The sequence below is a fragment of the Meleagris gallopavo genome, chromosome 6, assembly GCF_905368555.1.
Source record: "Meleagris gallopavo chromosome 6, MGAL_WU_HG_1.1, whole genome shotgun sequence".
In the NCBI taxonomy this organism is placed as follows: domain Eukaryota; kingdom Metazoa; phylum Chordata; class Aves; order Galliformes; family Phasianidae; genus Meleagris; species Meleagris gallopavo.
Window position 1 is genome coordinate 41211008 of NC_139409.1, and position 20742 is coordinate 41231749.

Here is a 20742-nt window from a genome sequence, read left to right on the forward strand (position 1 = left end):
AGAACTAGAAAGGTAGTGCCCTACCTTGAGAAGTAAGTTCCTAAAAAGTTAATCAATAAGTTTATAACGCAACTCTCCTAGTAGATTTCCAGGACTCTTTACAAAGGAACCATCAAGCTTTGATTCTAATGCAGTTTTAAACCCGGAGCAGTTTCTTTGAAACTTTAGAGAAGGTTCAATTATTCAAAATCAGTAATGTCACCATCCTGAATGACAGGAAGATAACTGGAGGGAAAAGGAACCTTTTGTGTTATACAAATGTTTCTGTACACTGAACTGCGAGATGCTGTAGCAGATATTCTAGGATTTCCCTGGTACTGTTAGGAAACTATTTTTTTGTATGAGATCAAAGATATGTGATTTCCTGATTCTTTTTCGAAAAGCCATTTTGGGAGAAAAATTTAACTATTATTTTCAACAAGATACATGTTGCTAATGTTTAGCTGCAAGTAGCAAGCACTCTGTTATGTAGTGCTTGCTTAATTAATAAGTGAATTATTAGATTAATAAGTGAATGATTAGAAATAGCTTGTTTGGGGACAAGCAAGTACTCCATATGGGGCCTCACGAGTGTGGAGTTGAGGGGACAGTCACCTCCCTCACTCTGCTGAGCCATATCTTTTATGCCCTGTCACCCTAATCATGATCCACTTGTCTCCATCCACTCAGATGGATATTCTGTGATCAGAAAACCTTCAAAGTTGACATTGAGGTAATTATGTTTAAGATTAGCATTTTTAAATCCCTAAATTTTCAGTGGTTAACGTAGGAGCTGCGTGTTCGCTGTCTGCTGTGGCAGAGGTGAGATGTTACTGCTGCTCTCCAGTTCGGGGAGGTTTGCAGAGTACTGTCCTGGTGTGCTCAGCTGTGACTTGTGCAGAGTGGTGGCTGTGGAATAACCCATGCTACAATTCCCCGAAGCACTGTGGAAATGCTGTGTGGGAAAGGCTGATTCCCCCTGGGGACAGAGGAGAGAGGGCAGAATAGTTTTAAATGATAGCTACCATCATGCAAAATGACATCTGCAAATGACAAGCTGTAAACCCCCTCAGCTGCTGATTTGTGTCATGGTCATCCTTCAAGACAGGTGATGAAAAGCTTTTGAGAGATATTAACCCGTCTACTGACACCCATGGAGGAGCACAAACTCAGCATTAATCTTGTTTTGTGGCTTTTGTCAGTGCCGCATAAAGATAGGTGTGTTGTAGTTGATCTCCAGACCAGAAAAGAAATATTAACACATAGCTAGTAGCACTACAGTCAAAATAAAGGCCCGCAGGATAATAGGAAATTCTTTGTTCACCCAGGGAAAGATTTACAGCTTCCTCAGCCAGCCGAGAACACATTATTATATTGTCAAATTTTAGTAATTTTGCACTGATGCGTAGGAAATCAATTTGAAATCACCAGATATCCTGATGCATTCATTTGGACCCAGCTCCATGGAATGACTTGGCACATTTTTAGGCACAGTTGGACACCCTGAGTATAAAATTGCCATTCTGAAGGCTCCTATTTAGCTCCCCTCCGACACTGGCAGTGAGTCAAAGCACTAAGTGCCTGTGATTTAGCTGATATTGATACTGCTTCTCAGATGCTTAGAAGCACCTTATCCTTAACAGAACCAACTCTCTGTCTCATGCCAAAACCCTATCATTAGCCACAAATCAGATATCTGTCTGCCTCCGTGGCTTTTGGGGCTTGTTCCAGTTAATTTTCTCTAGGCATTTATTCTGTGCTGCACAGAAACTGGCAGCATGAGGCATTTTATTCCAAACCACAGCTGCCAAGGATGACCGTGTAGGGACTGGCAGTAGCTGCTCTCAGCCAGTAGGCTGGTAGTCAGAGCATGCTGGGGGCTCTGGGGGGCCCCAGCCCTGTCTCCCCTTAGCCTGGATCACTGGGGTGGTCCTCTGCAGCTACAAGGAGTGAAGGAGGCTGGAGCGATTATTGAATTTCTTCCAGTTTGCAGTGGGAAAGCACACACTCTGAGCATTCACTTACATATGATAACCTGGATTTCAGTCCTTTGGAGAACTGCTTGAACTAGTTTATCCAGGAACTGTGGAATTCCCCTACTGAATGTCTCCCAGTGGGGCTGCCTAAAGGCTTAAGGCCTGAAGCTTAAATTGTATCAATTAGTTTTGATAAAATGTACTTTATGTAACTAGGCTGCATTAGGAGAAGTTTAATTTGAGCTGACCTGTGTCCAGGCAATGGGATGTCTTCCCAGCAAGGAATGGGTATGACTTAACAAAGGCAGGCAGTGCACGATGATATGAAGACTCCTGTGTGTCTTCTGTCACAGCCTGAGCTTCCAGCTCTACTGAGGATGTCACAGCAGAAATGTTTTCCCCAGTCCAGGTGGAATGGTGGAAAGTGAAAAAACAGGAACTAAGACATAGAACAGATAACTTTCTACACAGTCTGATCGTGATAGAAAAAGGAGGAATGGCTTTGAACTAAAAGAGGAGAAAGTTAGATGTTAGAAAAAAGTTATTTACTCAGAGGGTGTTAAGGCTCTTCAAGAAGTTGCCCAGAGAAGCTGTGGTGCCCCATCCCTGCAGGTGCTCAAGGCCAGGTTGGATGGGGCCCAGGGCAGCCTGATCCAGTGGCTGGCAGCCCTGCCCACAGCAGGGAGTTGGAGTTCAGTGTTCTTTAATGTCTCTTCCAACCTAAGCCATTCTATGATTCTATGTCAGGTATCCCCAGTGCTTGTGGATCTTGGTTAAGAAAGGGATGATGGCTCGTTTCTGGGGCAAAATAGTGTTTGGAGGTGAGTGAGCTACAAGAGTAAATGGCTGATAATCAGAATACATGGGAGTGTAAATGGGAGCTCTGTGCTGGTTCTCACAGCACATTCAGAAGTTAGGCTTTTAGCTGTTTCGAAGCTGTAAATGCAGGTGTGCCACACTTCATGTGAAATAGTACCTATAAATGGAAATGTGGTGTGAAATCCATCATTATGCCTCTGAAGGTCTCTTCATATGGATGGAAAAATATCCACTGATGCAGATCAGGGGTGTAATGAGCCAACTTTGCTTTCTGGGAAATTGCTTCCCCCACTCTGTTGGTATAATAAAAGATTCGGCACTGTGTTTGACACGTACTGTCTGAGATCCCAAATTTCTGTCCCCATGGCAGAAAATGTTCTATGTGGTAGCAGACTCGTATTAATGCAGCTTTCAAGCCCAAATAGAGCCTAATGTGTTCTTTTGTAAAAGGAGGTTATAATTTTTGTCACCTACCCCTTAATTTTCAAACTATGAGCGCTTTTCCCCTAATTCTATTGTATCAGGTTTTATACAGAGGAGCTAATTTGCATGCTCTGCCAAGCTACACTGAAAATATTCCAGTCTGCAGGTAACATTTATTAGCAGAAACAATACTCCTGAGGTGTGTGTTTGCTTAATTTTTCATCTTTAAATAGAAAGGAATGACAAAAAAAAAAAAACAATTTGTTGACAAGAGAAGGAAGAAGGGATCTCTAGAGGCATTGATGAAGCAGTCATGATTTCTAAATAGCTTCTTATTGATTGATTTTTAACCATTGGAGAGAAATAGATTATTTCTACTGAGACTTGAAGGAATTCTGCTGAGATTTGAAGGAATTTCCATTACTTGCCTAACAAATCCCTATTTAGCTTTCTGTGCTAATCTCATCCCTTGGTTGCCAGAGTCCGACATTTGATCACTTCCAGCAGTTTTCATTTTCCACTGAGCATCACTGTTGGGAGGAAAAAACTATTTTCCAGTTATGGGAAGCAGGACTGAGTCACATTGGACTTGCAGGGAATCCAGCCAACCCTGTCTTTGTATACTGGGTCTCAGCTGCCTGTGCTGCCAGTTCCCAGCTGTCAGAGCCAGCAGGATGTAGAAGTAGCGTACAGCAAAGGGTGAGCCACAGCCAGTCATGACCGAGCTGCAGAATAAGCGGTGATGTAAGGAGGTGTCTCTTCCTTGTGAGATCAGAGCAGCCATAAGACTCTTCTTCAGGCAAGAAGACATGTGAGGTGATCACTGGCTGATTTTATTAGCTGCAGATCCTGCCGCTGTAATGTTAGGATTTTTCAGGAGCTTTGTTGATTGCTTATCTGAAACAAATAGTTCACTGCTAAGAGATGAATGAAGTGGTTCCCATCCTGACACAGCTCTGGGATCCATCTTACCAGTTTGCCGTTGTTTGAATTTATAATGTGCGTCAGAAGGTCAGAAGAGGAGGAGCATAGAAACAGATATTCAAGCTGAAATAACACAGTTCACTTTCTTTTAACTACTCTTTGTCTAAAAGAATTTCCACCATGCAAAGAGTTAAGGCATCAAATATTTTTATGTGCTAGGGACGAAATATGTGTAATGCTTGAGAAATGTGTTACAGAATTAGAATTTCAGATACCATTAGTTTAGCTTAGTAGGTAGGAGACATTTTTCAGAGAAACTTTGTTTTGCTATACTAAGAAACTTCATTGAAGAGCTCCACAAAGGATTTTATAGAATTGTAGAATCATAGAATCGTTGAATGATTTAGGTTGGAAGGGACCTTAAAGACCATCCAGTTCCAACTCCCTGCTGCCACTCACTAGAGTAGACTGCCCAGGGCCTCATGCAACCTGGACTTGAGAACTTCCAGAGATTTCCTGAAAAAGAAATGATTGTCCCACCTGAATACTCTTGAAATCCTAGCAAAATGTTGATGGGAGGAAAGGCTGCTAGCCGCAACTTCACTTAACCAAAATAAGATGTTTTTCAATATAAATTGCTGATGACTTCACAAACTGCCAGCAAACTCTCCTGTTTGATGCCATTCAGGTCCCAGTCCTGCCATGGGTGCTGTATGGATGGGCACCATTGAGGTCCATCAAGGAAGTTGGGGTGTTTGAGCTTAAGCAGATTTGTTTAAACAGTGAGGAGAATGCAATACCTGCAGCAGACTTACAAGGAGCAGGCAGATAGAGTTTCTGATATGCTGAAGAAAAACTAACATTTTCATCAAAATATTATGAAACCTCCACTGTTGGGAATGCTACTGCTTGTGACATGTGGCACATGAATTTAAAGATGTTTGTCTTTGGAAAAATAAATCTTGCTCATTGTATTGTAGTTTTCAGTTGGATCTTTATAAATCAACATTAAGTTTTTGTGACTGTACTCTTTGTCACTGAATTACAGATCTGTCAGCTGGTAAAGAGTAGTGCTGTAGAAAAAGACAGAATTGCCAATTGGCTTATGCTGATCTGGTACAACAATTTCCTTGTTATTTGATAGAAGCTAAAATGAAGCAACACATTCTGTTAAATGCTTATTCTCATATAATGCCACTGATAGGTGGCTGTCTGGGCATGCTTCTCTTGGTTTTGATGAAACACAGGGGCAATAATCTATGTGTGCATACTGGACTTGCTGAAGATAAAACAGTGTGTCAGATTTGGTGTGGAAAGGAATAGGTGGTCTGCAGCAGTGGAATGGCCATGTCTTCTATGACTTTATTATGGCCATGTGTTTACTCCTGGGCTTTTTGTTTAACACAACCATAGAGAAATTCCATGGAAAATTTTGGTTCCTTTTGCTGTCAGATAAATAAGGTGTGTTATTATCACATTTTAATCAAAGGTAGATAGAACATTAAAAAAAAAAAAGAAAAATCAGGATTTGCAATTGCTTGTATTAATATATAATATAAGTTAAATTTGACTTGACCTTTATTTATCTTTAGATCTGCCATCCAGAAGCTGGGAGGAGAGGTATTTGAGAAGGTATACACCTATCTGAAGCAGGCGAGACAGCAGAAAGCCAGTGAGGAGGAGATAACGAGACACCTGGAGAAACTGGTTCCTAGAGCAAGTGATTGCTTTGAGGTGGATCAGCTCCTCTACTTTGAGGAGCAGCTGCAAGATTCAGAGTCATATCTTCAGCTGTGAAATGTGCTGGTAACAGTACAGGAAATAATGAACAAGACTGACAGTGCTGAGCTGCCTGTTCAGGCCAGCCAGCAAATCCTGGAGGAGTCTAGAGGAAACTGCTGAGGGTAACTCAGAACATAAACAGGTAGGCAAGCTCTTGGAGAGTCCAGTCTGTGCAGTGAGCAGTGGGTAAGTACAGTACAGATTACAAGGGTAGGAAGGAAAACTTAGAGAGTAGAGGGGAGAGTTCATAATTATCGGTGTTCCCTTCACTGCTTAGGGCATAACACTAGTCAGTGTCACTGGCAAAGCTGCCTCTGAAGGCAGTGGTGCAGGATTAGGCTCCAGCTGTTGTTTATTCCTGCACTGACTGGCCCTTGTGGCATTTAAGCACATCTGTTTTGTACTATGGCAGAATACAAATGTGTATGGCTATTCAGCCACAAATTGTCTTGTTACCATTCATTGTCTAAAAAACGTTATTTAATCCGTGTGTCTTTCAAAGGAACTGTGAAAATATAGATCATAGAATCAGGGAATGGCTTGGGTTGGAAAGAACCTTAAAGGTCATAAGCTCCAACCCCTGCCATGGGCATGGCACAGTCACTTCCCACCAGACCAAGCTGCCCAGGGCCCCATTATACCCATTCTTGAATGTTTCCAGGTATGGGGCATCCACAGCTTTTTTGGGCAGCCTGTGATGGGCCTCACTGCCCTCTGAGTGAAAGTTTTCTTTCTAATATCTAATTTTAGTCTCCCCTCTTTCAGTTTAAAACCATTCCCCCTTGTCCTATCACTATCTGACCATACAGAGTTGGACTCTCTCCTGTTTATAAGGTCTTTTTTAGTACTGGAAGGCCATAGTGAGTTATACTCTCAGTCTTCTCTTCTCCAGACTGAACAAGCCCAGTTCCCTCAGCCTTTCTTCATAAGAGAGGTGCTCCAGCCCTCTGATCATCTTCATTGCCCTCCTTTGGATACACTCCAACAACTCTGCATCCTTCTTGTGCTGAGGAACCCGGACCTGGATGCAATACTTGGGCAAAGCAGAAGGGGACAATCCCCCCCCACTCCCTGCTGGCCACTCCTCTTTGGATACAGTTGAGGATACTGTCGGCCTTCTGGGCTGCAAGTGCACACTATTGTCTCATGTCAAGCATGTGTATATTCATCCACGCTTACTCAGATACATAGAAATAGGTATGTATATGCATAGAGACGGAAAACATTTGGCCACATTGTTGTACATCTTTAAGTTTACAGAGACAGATGAGGCCAGAGCTGTAGATGACTATGAAAGCTAGGAATTCTTATTACAGATTCTCAAAGTTTTTTATCACTGTACACAAAATAATAAATCAGTTTTCTTTTGCTTGCACACAGATAATGGTATTTTTTTTTTCATAGCATTTATGTTTCCCTTGTCATATGCATCACTCTTTTGCTGATTGGAAGTGCATATTATGCTCTGATAATATACTTGTGCATTCTGAGCTCCTTTGCCTATCTGCGGAACAGTAACAGATAACAAGTAATACAATCTATAGAAGAATCTCAAGTGAATTGTGGACCGGTCTAGTTTTAGCCATCTAGCCATTATCAAAAGCCTGTGTATTCTGTTTTTTGCCATAACTCTTCAACTACTCAAGAGCTGAATTAAATGAATGAAAGTAAATTCATAATGTGAACTTCAAAAAAATGTTGCTACTTGACTTGGACTACAACTAAGGATACTGGGATTGACAGTAAAGTAAGGAGAAGAACTGATTCATCTTTGTGACATGCTTGAAGAGATTCAAAGGGAACAGCAATTGATCATCCTTATCCATCCCAGCAGTAACACAAACTGCAGAAGAAAAGTGCCTGCCCGTCTAAGGAAGATGTGGCCTTATACTGCCAGCCCAAAGTAGGAGATCCTGGTATGTCTGACTTCAGCTTCTGCTGGGAGTATGTGAGTGTGAAGTGATATGCACTGAGGTTGCAAAACTGTTTTTGTCTGTGGTCTTTCAAGTCTCATAGGCAGAGAGACAGTTTGAAGCACAGATTCTCAACGAGACTTCAGTCCCCGTTCTTCTCAGTGCTATATCTGTGTCCTTGATTCCACATGTTTTATACACAACTTCAATTAAGGCCACTTAAATATCAAAATAAGAGGAGTGCTTGGATGTTGATGGAATGAAAAAGTTCAAAGAGTAAGCAATTAGCATACCATGAGAATAGTGGCAGAGAGATACAACCTTGACTACTACACCCACCTCTGGCTGTGATTCAGACTGCTTTTTCATGAAAGCTTCAAAACCGAACTCTGTAGCCATCAATTGCTTTTAGGCATGTTTTATTTGTATTAATTTTCATACTTTATTACTCACAAAGCACTCAAAATCTCTGCTTAATACATGGAGTGTTTTGAATGCCATGCTTGCTAATGTGTTGCATTGTAATAGAATTATTAATATCTGTTTGTGCAAAATGTCATGTCTGTATGGGAACTGTTGAGTCACGGCCGGAAGCACTGATTGATCACCTGAGGCAAGCACTGAGTCAGCCATGGAGCACAGGTGAAGGCAATTCAGCTGTGTGACTGAAGGGGTGGAGCCTGGCTGCACCTCTCCTAGACCCCATTTAAGGGGTGACTGCCATGAGGAAGGATCTCTTTCTGGAGCTTCCTCATCTGTGGAGTCTTTCCTGCAAACCTAGCTCTTCAGATTCAGGTGAGCCTTCCTTCCCTGTTTGTTTCTTTTCCTGTTTTCACCATGATAATCTTTCCAGTTGTAACACCAACTGTAACACGTGTAATAATTATATGTACACTTGAAAACAGTCTTGGAGTCAGTTTGAAGTTGTTGTTTTTGTAGGCTTTTTTTTTTTTTAAACTCTTGAAAACACAAGTTTTCAGACCTGAAGACTTAAACAATAGCTAACATTTGCAGTGTGCTAATCTCCCACAAGTACTAGCAACGTTCTGAATCCAAATACCTAAATAAGGTAATCAAGAAATGGGAAAAAAAAAAAATCAACAAAATGACTGTTTCCCAATAAACCCCTGCCCTTTCCAGGTCACGTCCATTCCAAAGTTCTCAGCAAACTGTTGAATTTACATCATCTAGATTACGGCCAGCTCTCAGAGACAGGTCCAGCCCTGCTATAACTTTATACAACTCACTGAAATTGTTTTCTTCTGTCTCTTGAACTCTTGGGGAAGGATATGCATCAGTTCAGCTCTGTTTTGCAGCTCATTAATCCTGTTCCATACCTGGATTTTAGGCTGTCTTCACATAAAAGCCTTTGAGCCTTCTCTTGACTGTGTAGTTAGTAACTATCAGTGGGCATCTGGTGTGTTATCCCCATCACTGCAGAAATGGGTATGTAAGTCCAAACATGTGACAAAGAACAGTTTTGTACATCCTGGGGCAGTGAGGTTGGTGCCTCAGTGTCGATAGACTCTGGTGAGCTTAGTGAGGCTGCACTTGATACAGTACTATGAGGATTAGATGGAACTGTGTTGATTGAGATGCCATGCTGACGATCTCTTGTATATGGTTATCAGATTGATCATTTTTCTGTAATCACACTTGAAAGAAGAGGAGTGAACTCTGAACTCACCAAAAAAAAAAAAAAAAAAGGTAGGGAATGATATCCTTAGAGATCAGTCACTTCTAAGAAATGCAAAAAAACTTCAAGAAAACAGGTGCTTGGGAAAACGGCAGAATGGTCACTGCATCATGACTTCCATGAAGGGATGGTTGTGCCCCCATCAGGCTGTCAGCCGGCCTCACTGCTCTGCAAACAGCTCAGTCTACAGGTATGTGCAGAGTCCTTTTCTAACCTGGTAAACTATTGATGGATGGGAGAAATAAAATCATCGCATTGCACTGAGACCTAGACAAACACAATGAATCACCATAAAAGAAGATTTTTTTTCCTTAGAAGATCAGATCTTATATAAAACGTTTTCATTTTCAAGTTTATTGTGCTGGGGAAAAGGGCTTACAATGAAGAAAAGATTGAGTCCCTGTCTTTTATATATGAAATGCATTTCATACACTGAAGTAAGTTCACATCCAGCAAAATCCCATTATTAGTATCGTGGATCTTCAGTAATAAAGCAATAGAGGATTAGCTGGACATAAATGTAAGAAAATAAATGTAAAGATACAAGATTGCTGTGTATAGGCCTTCATAAAAGGTCCCATTTGACCTACATACTTGTACCAAAAGCTTCACAAGCATCAGGCAACCTTGCTGCTTTTTTATTGACTCTCCTAAAGACTCTACAAGCTGTATTACTTGATGCAGAGATATTGCAAACAAAGAAAGTGAGGCAAGTAATTATTTAATGGTTTGGGGCCTTGAGCTTACTAAAAGAGTGCTTGGTCTATAAAGAGGAGAAGGACGTTTGAGTTCTTTGATAAGAAATAGAGCTGTCAATGTCTTGTCCACAGGTGGATTAGAAGGCAGATCAATTATATTTGTTACAGAAAACAAGAAGTCCTTTCTTAAAGGTTACCGGCTTGCCAGATAATCCCTCAGAAGGCACCAGAAGGCATCTTTCTATAAGATGAATTGTCAGAGGTTCCCAGTGTCTGAAAATCCTTTCCAGAGCAGGAAAGGATCACGCTTCCCAGAAGACTTGGATCTGTGGGTGCTGCCCAGTGATGACTTGCTCTGAGGTACGCTCAGGGCCAGAGCATGAACCTACCCCCTGACGTGGCCAAAGATCTCCCCTGACCACTGCTCGCTCTCAAAGTCCACACAAACCAGGATGGTGGAGCATTGAGCAAACGCACAGGCAAGAAAAAGGTAGGAGACAGCAAAGGATGCTTACAGTTACCGCTAAGATTGACCTTTTGGTGCACTAGAGTGAAAGAATTTGCTGAATAAGAGAAAAAAGCAGGAGATTCAGGAACAATAAGCATGTAAACTTGATTTCATGCTTTGTTCATGTGCTTGCATCATGTCATAAACTGAAAACCCTATAGACTCCTCTGAATACTATGTTATTCAGGAGAAAGAGGTTAAGGGGTCTAAAACTGGACCCTATTCCAGTGCAGCTTTATCTAAGCTGTTATGACTACTAAATTCACTGTCTGCTGGCCTAATGTTCCTCCTAATTTATATCATCTCAGAATGATAGAATGAATTTCTAGATTATATTCACCCTAGAAGCTACTGCAAGCTGTAAGTCCTTCTTATAAAGTCTGATGGGGTTAGTGCTGCCCAGGTGCAGGACTCTGTACTTTTCTCCTGAACTTTGTGACACTTCTGGTGGCTCAGCCCTCTATCTTCACCAGGGCCAGTGAGGCCCTGCTGCACGTCTTCTCATCCACCTCCTCTACGTTGGTAACATCCCCGGATGTGCGGAGTTCATCTGTGCCCATCATAGTTGCTGACAAGATGGTGAGCAGTCCAGGCCCCTGGGTCAGCCCTGAGGTACTTCATTGGCTGCCACTGTTGAGATGGGCAGTTTTCAACTCAGTTAAGTGTATGTTCATCCATTCCTTATCATTGGAACTTCCAAATATACCATACTGGCAAAGAATAAAAGCCTTAGTAACATCAGGATATATAACACCTACCTTCCTCCCTTCTTCCACGTATCTCATCACAGAATAAGAGACAAATTCTGTCCTTGATAACTTCATTATCCCTGCTGATCCCTCAGGGACTGCTTATTGTTCCATGGCCCACAGGTATTCCCTTGGGCCGTACTGTGTTCCCTCAGCATCTCTAGTATAGTTTTTATTTCAATTTTTTTTTCCCCATACTTCAGCCCCCTTTTTCTGGCAGAGGCTGCTATATTGATTCACATCTAGCAAGAGTCAGCAATGTGAGGGTAGTCTTAAATAATAGGGTTTGTGCCATCTGCTCTCTGTGAGCTCCAGTGAACTCCATAAAGCTGCTGTGGGGCCTTCCTAATGTGCGCTGTCTTGTCCCCCTCTCCTCCACCCACACCACAAGGACAGAAAGCAACAGAAACTTGGAGTGCTCAGGAACAATCCTTATTATGGAGAGAGGCTGTCTCACGTTTGAGGGTGAGCATTATTCTCTTGATGCCTTTGGGCGTCTGGCGCTTGGTTGTATATTGCCACCATCCTACCCCTGCCAGTGAACTTTGGAGTCTGGTCATCTTGAGTGTTCTTTTGGGAAGAACTTGGCTCCTAATGCTGATGGGGACTGCTCTGGAATCCCGGCCGGCCTGATTTTGCCAATTACTGATGCTGAGAGGCACGTCCTGCTATAGGACTCTCTTGGTAACCAGGGCTGGTTTGTGAGAGGGGTGCTGCTCAGCCAAGCTGGGGTGAGGATGTGGAAGTGGGCACTGAATCACCTGCAGATCTAACTCCAGGCCTCACCATCTCCAGGGTGCTGAGGGAGGAGCCCAGGTTTTGCTGCATCCCTCCACGAACATGTCCGGATTCATATTCATGATGCAAGAGCTGTTTTGAGCTAATAGCGTGCTGAGGAGATTTGCAGAGAGTGAGAAAAAGAACTCTCATGAAGACAATGAGTCTCCAGACTACCTAATGACTACTTAATGAGTGTCTAAGCATTGCACTGTTATTGAATTTTAATTGCCTTCTCTCTGTCTTTGTGCTTTAAAATGAAAAAGGAGAAAACACTACATGTAATGAGGGCAGATGATTAAAAAGTAATACCTAAGAGACAGCCAGGCATGTGTGGATAAGACCACAATAATAATGCAATGAGAGAAAGCAACACTACTGTGTGCTTGCCACCTCTTTAGATAAAAAGTGTGTTTTTACAATTGTTAAAAATTTAAGTTATTTTCAGCATCATTTGGTAGAATAATAGATTTATGTGCATCTGTGAGGCAATTAAAGTTACACTGAATGAAATATGGGTTAATTGTTAATGTACAAAAAATCCAATCCACATTACCAGGTCAGTGCAGATGGGCTTTTTAAAGATTGCTCTTTGGTGTTGTGTTGTTACTGATGTCTGCTTGGATTATTTTCCATCATATTAGATGTGCAAGCATAACTGAGCAGTAGATAGCAGGAAGGTGTTAACGAAAAGAGACAAAGGGAGCCCTATATCTGTATCCATAAAGCATTTAAGCATGTAGTTAGCTTTGTGCACCAGCCCCACTGCTGCTAGGTGAGCAGTTGTGCTGCCAGGAACACAGGTGGGTACTACTGAGAGAAGCACAGGACAGGGACTTTTTGCTCCACAGCAAGGTCTTGAGATCTACAGGTCCCAGCTTTGAGTCAATGAGCACCATCACTGGTGTTCTTGACATTGCCAGCCCTTCACAGGTTGTCCAAAACATCCACCCTGGATAGTGTTAATGACACCATTAGCTCCTGAGCTGAATTCAGGCTAATGTAGTTCAGTTATCTGACAATAATAAGCTGAAAAAAGCAATGTAGAAGACACTGTTGTTCTAGGGAGGCATTATTTAACACCAGGAATGCATGAAGGAGTTGACTGAGACAATGTGGGGGAAGCCACTGAAGAAAGAGCTGCTGTGTGTCACTTCATCCTCACCATCATCCTCAACATCCCTGGCAATGGAACTCCTTCCCAGAAAAGGTCCTAGCCTAAAAAACAGCTGAATTATTCCCTTACAGTCTAGTTAGTCACGGAGCCAGAGAGCTATCTCTTGTTGCAAAGTAAAGAAAATGTTCAGTTATGTTAAGGAGACTGTAGAGACCCAGATCAGGAACCAAGACACTAAATCTGGATGGGACAGGAGAAGAGACAAGACAACACAAATTAAGTTTGTTTTGTGTTTCCTCCTTCAGCAGCCTTCCTAGTGTCCACAGGCACTTTCTCAAATGCTCCTGGGACACATCAGTACAAAAGTGAATATCCAAAATGGCATGCAGCGAAGCTGCTGAAATTACCTGCGATCTATATGGTAGCATTCTGGAAACAGCCAAAGATTCAATAGAAAGCATCCCCTGAAGGCTTCAACCACCAGCAGGGAGTTCCCAGAGGACATGGCAGTTTGCCTTTGCTGGTAGCCCTGTCAGAACCAGCATGACCCCTGCTCTCAGTGACTGACTGCATGCTCCCACTAACCTGCAAACTAGAGGTGCATTTTTTTACTAACAAAAAGTGTTTGCAGGCAGAAAAATAAAATGGGCCATTAGGCAGTTTTCTGCTCCCTGGAGCTTCATTGCTGTGCACCCTCTATATCCAAAGAGCAAATGCTGATTTTTCCAAGATACTGTATGGGTAGGTTTTACTTTGGTGCATTTTAAACCTCCTGACCTTGCAAGCCACCAGCATAAGCAGAGCAATGGCTTAATGCTGAGGGCTGTTACACGAGGCACCATGTGCTCATAGTGCCTGAGGCAGGCGCTGAGCCTGGACAGTCAGGGGACGTGTTCCAATTATCTTCAAAACACATACTGTGTATGCTTTTTGTATGGACTACTCTTTCACCTATTTAACAATATTAGTTCAATTGAACTAAATAAATGTAAATTTAAATAATCAAAAGAGAACAAACTTTTTTTCTTCTGTCTCTGTTTGTTTGGATCTAAGAAGCCCTCTAGGATGAGAAGGAATAACCTCAAGTTGTGCCAGATTGGTTCAGGTTGGATATTAAGACAGACTTCTTCTCAGAAAGAGCAGTGAGGCAGTGGCACAGACTGCCCTGGGAAGTGGTGCAGTCACCATCCCTGGGGGTGTTCAAGAACGTGTGGATGTGGCATTGACGGATGTGGGGGTGGGCTAATGGTTGGATTAGATGATCTTAGAGGTCTTTTCCAACCTTAATGATTCTGTAATTCTCTCATGAGTGAGTTCGGGGTACTGTGCATCGCAGCTGTTTCCAAGTCCTTGAAGCATTTCAGAAAAGTCTCCCTCCATGTTCCCAATGATAGAAGTAAAACTTACAGGTACAGCTTTTCAGAAACTTTGGATCAATTGTTGCAATCTCTGTTTATAAACAACTACCTTTTAAGTGACAGCAGAGCTGTGTTGGTGTCACATCCATTCTTCTGATTTTCCTTTCTGAAGAGTTGATATTTTCCTTTATGCTTTCCAAGCACTGCCTCCACTTTAAATTAGTTCTGAATGTTTGAAGTAATTACAAACAAGGATTCTTCCTGGGGATGAAAGCAAAGCATCAAGGAAAACATCACAGCAAGACAAGAATGATGTTCTGGCTGAAGAGACTCCACAAAGCCAAACATCAGAGAGTCAACTCAGTAAAGAACTAAATTTTCAGCTACCAAAAAAAGAAGCAGATTTCCAGAATTCTTCCATTTAAAGAAATACCTAAGAGGCTGTAATAAAAAGAAGCGCTATTTAGGCTTAATCTTAGAAAATAAACTGACAGTATTCTAGTGTCATCAGCACCTGAATCTAATTCCTTGCCATCAAATACTTATTTTATTGCTAGATTTGTAATCAGAAGAGATGGTAGAAAAGTTGTGCTATTATTGTCATCTAAGAAAAATACGTTTTTTTTAATTAATCAAAAGTTTGGCAGCCGAAAGTGTAACATGTCCTGGATGAGTGAATGTGGAGAAAGATGCTTATCTTCGGGATTGATGTCTTTTTTTGTAGGAAAGTAAAAGGAATTTGAAAATGCCTGAAGTATGAATTATATAAACTGGTTTTGTGAAAATGAGCTTCAATCAAACAAGCTTTGATTTCCCAAAGAGAATAACACACATTTTGCACTTTCAGTGTATTCGGTTGCAATCAAAAAGGCTGGACAGATTTGACTTTTCTTTCTTTCTTTTTTTTTTTCTGGCAATAAATTCGAGGATTTGTGAAATCTGAGATGGTATAACAATGGCCTCAAGTTGTGCCAGGGGAGATTCAGGTTGGATGTTAGGGCAAATTTATTCTCCAAAAGAATGATCAGGCACTGGAATGGGCTGCCCAGGGAAGTAGTTGAGTCACCATCCTTGGAGGTATTCAAGGGAAGCATTTAGATGTTGTACTGAGGGACATGGTTTAGAGGGGAAATATTGGTGCTGGGTGGACTGTTGGTCTGGATAATCTTGGAGGTCTTTTTCAACATTGGTGATTCTATGATTCTAATGATTCCCATTAATTATAATGGGTGGTGTTCTCAAATCCACAAAAATTTATATTTCTCCATGGTAAAGCACCAATGCAATTAAAGCAGTGCAAGAGCAAGAAGAAAATATTCCCTGAGAGCCACAGACCTCCTTGTATAGATCATGCCTCTGGTGTATGGTAGTAGAGCTTGGTAAGGATGACTAACAGAATTTCAGGCCAAAATGGGAATCTGTTTCTGGCTGTGGGAACTCCAGGAACAGTGTGCATTTGAGCCATCCATGGGTGCTCCATCTACCTTCGTCTCAGAAACAACCTCTGAAATAGAGGTGTGTAAAGGTAACTTAAAACTAATGGACCTTTCCAGGGAAAGGAGCGTTAATCCTTAGCCGTGATCTGCATGAAGTAAGCAGTTGAACCCTTGGAATGGCACTTTCCCCATAAATCTGCTTCACCTCAGCATCAGCTCTTTTCCAGATGTAGTTCAGTGTGCTATATTTGGAGCTCAGAAAGCAATCCATCCAATAACGGTGACCTCCAGGGAGCCTTCTCACACTGCTCATTGTGCTGTAAGTCAGCAGAGACAGAACAACATGGGAGAGGTGAGGCCTTGCCCAGGGCCCACAGCCTGGCACAAGCCATGGGTCAGGGCTTCTCCTGTCCCACTCTGGGCTTCTTCCTGGATCTGTGGGACAGGAATGTGAGACATCACATGGGCAATGCCATACACAGCAGGTAAAACTTCAGTGCTGCTGCTACGTGTATGGAAGGAGTCTGCACAGCTGAACTGCTGTGCGGAATGTTGTGAAGTCGCCATCGCTGGAGGTGATCAAGAGCTGTGTGGATATGGCGCTGAGGGACGTGGTCTGTGGACAATACTGGTGGTAGGTAATGGTTGGACCAGATGATCTTAGAGGTCTTTTCCAACCTTAATGATTCTATGATCTGTCCATAATTCCAACAAGGCATAGCCTCATCCAAATGATAGAGTTGGGGCTGAGGTGCAAAGGGCTATTGCTTTCTGTATCATTGTAACCATTTATCCCTATTCCTTATGCCTTTGTCACATCGTTCTCACAGCTATGAGTTACTGTCACTGAAGACTGGAAGCAATTTACTGCCACCTACGCACAAATAGCTAATTATAGCCCAGGAGCAGGCAGAAGGAGCCAGGTACATTATGAATCTGTTTTTATTAATGAGCAAGCAGCTAGGCTGAGGATTTCCAACTATGCTCTGTGTGTCGGCAGCAGATTTGCTAATATCCTGGCTTCTGTTTCAGGAACTAGTAGAGCAGTCCTGCAGAGTAGATGTATGCTCCCTGTAGGGAGGGGGCTATAACTGATGAATGACAGAGGCCTGAAAGAAGTACATGCCCTCAAACACCATTGCCCATTGGCCTTTAATCACCCATTAAAAACCACAAACTTTGATATCTGTTGTGGAAGCAGGACAGAAACTCATTTGGTGGTGACATGAGCTTTAGGCATTTATTCTCTGAAAGAGCTCTCTTGCTTGGAGTAATGACTTTCTGCTTTTCCTTCCTTGCATAAGCACTGCTGTTGTTTCTGACTGTCCAGAGCTTGGTTACTCCTCAGTTCACCACTGTTGTCTGTGAGCACTAACAGCACTGTAAACATGCCAGCCTTTGCAGAGTCAGATAGGACTGGCACGACTGGGCTGAGGTTTCCCACAACTGGAATTGCTGGGGTACATCCCATCAGTCCTGCAACTTTATCCAGAACAGGGCACTGGGGAGCACTGGAGAGGAGGCAATGCTCCTCCTCCTACCTAGCAAATCAAATGTGAAGAAGAGATCGCACAATGTGCGGCCTTCTGCAATACTGGAGCACTGCTAAATGTGTCTGAGTTTACATCTGGGTCTGATGAGTTTAATATCAGCCATCAAACATAATAGAGCAGACTGTCTGAATTTCCTTTCTGGGATAATAAGATATACTTAAGTAGGAATGATTCTTTTCATGTTAATAAACTGACTGAGTGCTTTTCATTGCATTGGCACCATGAGGAATTTGAACTCAATTCAGAACAAAGCCCTTGATCTGCCAGCAGGCTGAGTGGACGTTGTTTGAATTATGCCCTTGTTTTAAGATTTATTAATATGATGGTAAAGCTTCCATCTTTCAGCAAATGGTCGCTGTTGAAATATGAACTCCTTCGTTAAGGGAAATTAAGGAAGTGTAATGGACAACAGTGTGCTCTGAAATGTCATTCTTGTTGTATAAGCTTTGTGTTATGGATCCAGCAGCCAGGCTGGATCACCAGCAGCATACCTGCTCAGCAAGCAGGGCAGCTCCAGAGGATGTAGAAGTGAAAAAACAAGCTGGGGCAAATGAATTAGAAGGGAAATGGCAAAAGAGCAAACCATTGGGACACATCAGCACAGGTAAGCCCATGTGCACTACACAGCTCCAGAGAAGCACCAACTTGCTCACATGAGAGCATTTTGTGCACAGGGATGAAGATGGGATGGGAGTCAGAGATGTTTGCAGTAGAGAAACTCAAAGGTACTGGCTGGCGAATCAGACAAAGCAGTGGCTGGGGACAAGCAGATGTCTCCATGCTAAGCTAGAAACTGGTTTACAGTCCCTGCCCCACTCCTTTCACCACCTATCTCAAAACCTCAACTCTAATTTCTGCTCCTGCTGAGATGACCCTACTTTATTGATTTCCTGAGATCCTATAGAAATCACAGGGGATAGCAATGAGCCGCACAAAGAAATGAGCTGTTTGCAGTATCACTGAGACACCCGTTAAGTGGCTCACAGAATTCCTTACTGACAGCTCAAAAACTACCTGTCAGTGGGGAACTGTTATCCAACTGTGTGTTTTTTTTTTTTGTTTGTTTTTTTCCCCAGGGGAGTTTGAAAGTATTGGAATGGAGCCAAAAGCATTCTGTGCTCCTATCAGTGGTCTGAAATGGAGCGTAATTTCTTTGCTGACAGAATGTGATGGCACAACAATTTGTAATGGGGAAATGACAGAGAAGGCAGGGCAGCCATGCAGGGTAATCTGGTTGTGGTGGGAAGCAAAATGCATGCAAGAGAGGCCAGTTCCTGGGCTATGGTCAGCAGATGCAGAGCAGAGAATTACCTCACCCCTGGAGAGCTCCTTGGGCCTATGCAGAACCAGCACCTGAGTGAGCATTTGTAAGACAAAATCTTTGCTGATGGACATTACTAACGTGTAGAAAAGAAGGACTGGGAAGTATAAATAGGGGGGTGGGAGATAATGACAGACAGTCCTTTGTGCATCACCTGGCATTCTGTTGGTCTGAAAACATATATGAAGACAATGGAGAGGGGCAGAAAACACCCACAACAGTGTTTGAGCACTTCTGCTGAGTCATGTAGGCAGTTTATTTTAACAAAGATAGAAGATTAGAAGATGACTCATCGATTCTTCATGTTGGGAAAAATAACAAGTACATAAAGCTTGCTTGTACTTCAAGACAAAATACGTCCCAAAGCCTGCAGCTGAGCAAGGAATCCAGCCGAGCTCAGGTTGGCACATTTACTGGTGAGGACTGGTGGAAAGGCAGAACATCAGCCTCAAGTGACCTGCAAATCACTACCTGAAGACCCTGTGCAGGTCTGAACAGCACAGTTACAAGGTTCAGGCCTCAGCTCGCTGTGGAGTTCTGTGGGTGACAGTAGGTGAAACAAAAGGACTGGGGTATTCAGGGAGCGATGGCCTTTCTGCCTTCCTGGGCAGCTCTGCAGGTATGCTTTTTATGTATTGATGCAAGCAAGCAGCAGTTATTTTCATCAGCAGGACCTTTTTGTGTTTGAAAGTGCTAGAGAGAATGTTAGCTGATTGGAGAAGTGTTCTCTTCTTAAGGAACATCACACTAGGAGTGTCAGCCATGGCTGGTTTTCTTTTCCAAGAAAAATAATGCAGTGAATTTCACACTTATACTACAGCATCTTTTATTTAATCAAGAAAAAAAATCTTCAGAAGTGTTGCTATACCTGATTGCAAAAGCCTTAATCAGTCTTCTCTAGTTTTAGCTGCATTTGCTTCTGAAAAGATCGTCACCTCCCATTGGAAGTGCAGCAGAACATGGAGGGCAGCAATTATTCAGTTAGGAACGATTTGCTGTTGCTTCTGCCTGGTTAGTCTTCCCTCACTCAGCTGATGCCACTCAGAAAAGGGCTTTTGTTGAAAGGAGGAGATGCTTAACAGGCGTGACAGATTGCAGCATAATTGGCTTAATTCCCCAGAGACTAAGACTCAGAACAACTTTTCAAAGTTGAAACAAAAGTGGTCCAAGAAATTCTTTTTCACTTTAGCACACAGAGCACCTCACCACAGATAGATTTGCCTGGGAAGTATTTCAGAGTCCCTGATTGGACCTGGTATGTTGTTCCCATTGCTTTCCTGCTACTTGTTATAATTATCTCCCTAAATTAATTTTCATTAATTGATTTGATTGAGCCTATTCAGATGAAGGTAGCACTTCTTCTGATACCTTAGTTCCAATGATTTAGACCAGCTGCTACCTATAACTGTCCCTGGCTTTGTTCTGTGAAGTCCAAAGCTGTTATTTCTAGTTTTTAGTTCTAGACTGCCAGAATATGCCCACTGCTCATGGGCAGAAAGAAAAATGGATTAAAACCACAGTGTATTCCTTGAGACAGAGACTTGCCTAGATTCTGGAAACTGAAGCTGTTGTTGAGCATCTCCCACAGTCAGGGGGTAAGGAGCACTGGCTCAGAGGGACAGAGTAGATGTGTGAGAGGTGAGCAGCAACTGCAAATTACACCTTAAGCACAAGAAATAAGCTTTATCAAACATATGATCAGAGAAGCTGTGG

General features: G+C 42.5%; 1 protein-coding gene across 6 annotated transcripts in view; it reads left to right on the plus strand.

Annotated features, from left to right (window-relative positions):
- Positions 1-20742, plus strand: part of NEK11 (NIMA related kinase 11) — a 112908-nt gene that overhangs the window by 78906 nt on the left and 13260 nt on the right. For 4 of the 6 annotated variants that reach the window (XM_003207228.5, XM_010712924.4, XM_085226455.1 and 1 more), the window contains one exon: positions 5714-8720. The exons of 1 other annotated variant lie outside the window; for it this stretch is intronic. In XM_003207228.5, the coding sequence (XP_003207276.2) occupies positions 5714-5918 (205 nt within the window). In that variant the 3' untranslated portion in view covers positions 5919-8720. Of the gene's footprint in view, positions 1-5713; positions 8721-20742 lie in introns of those variants that run through there. One more of the 6 variants, XM_085226456.1, reaches the window with a different exon arrangement.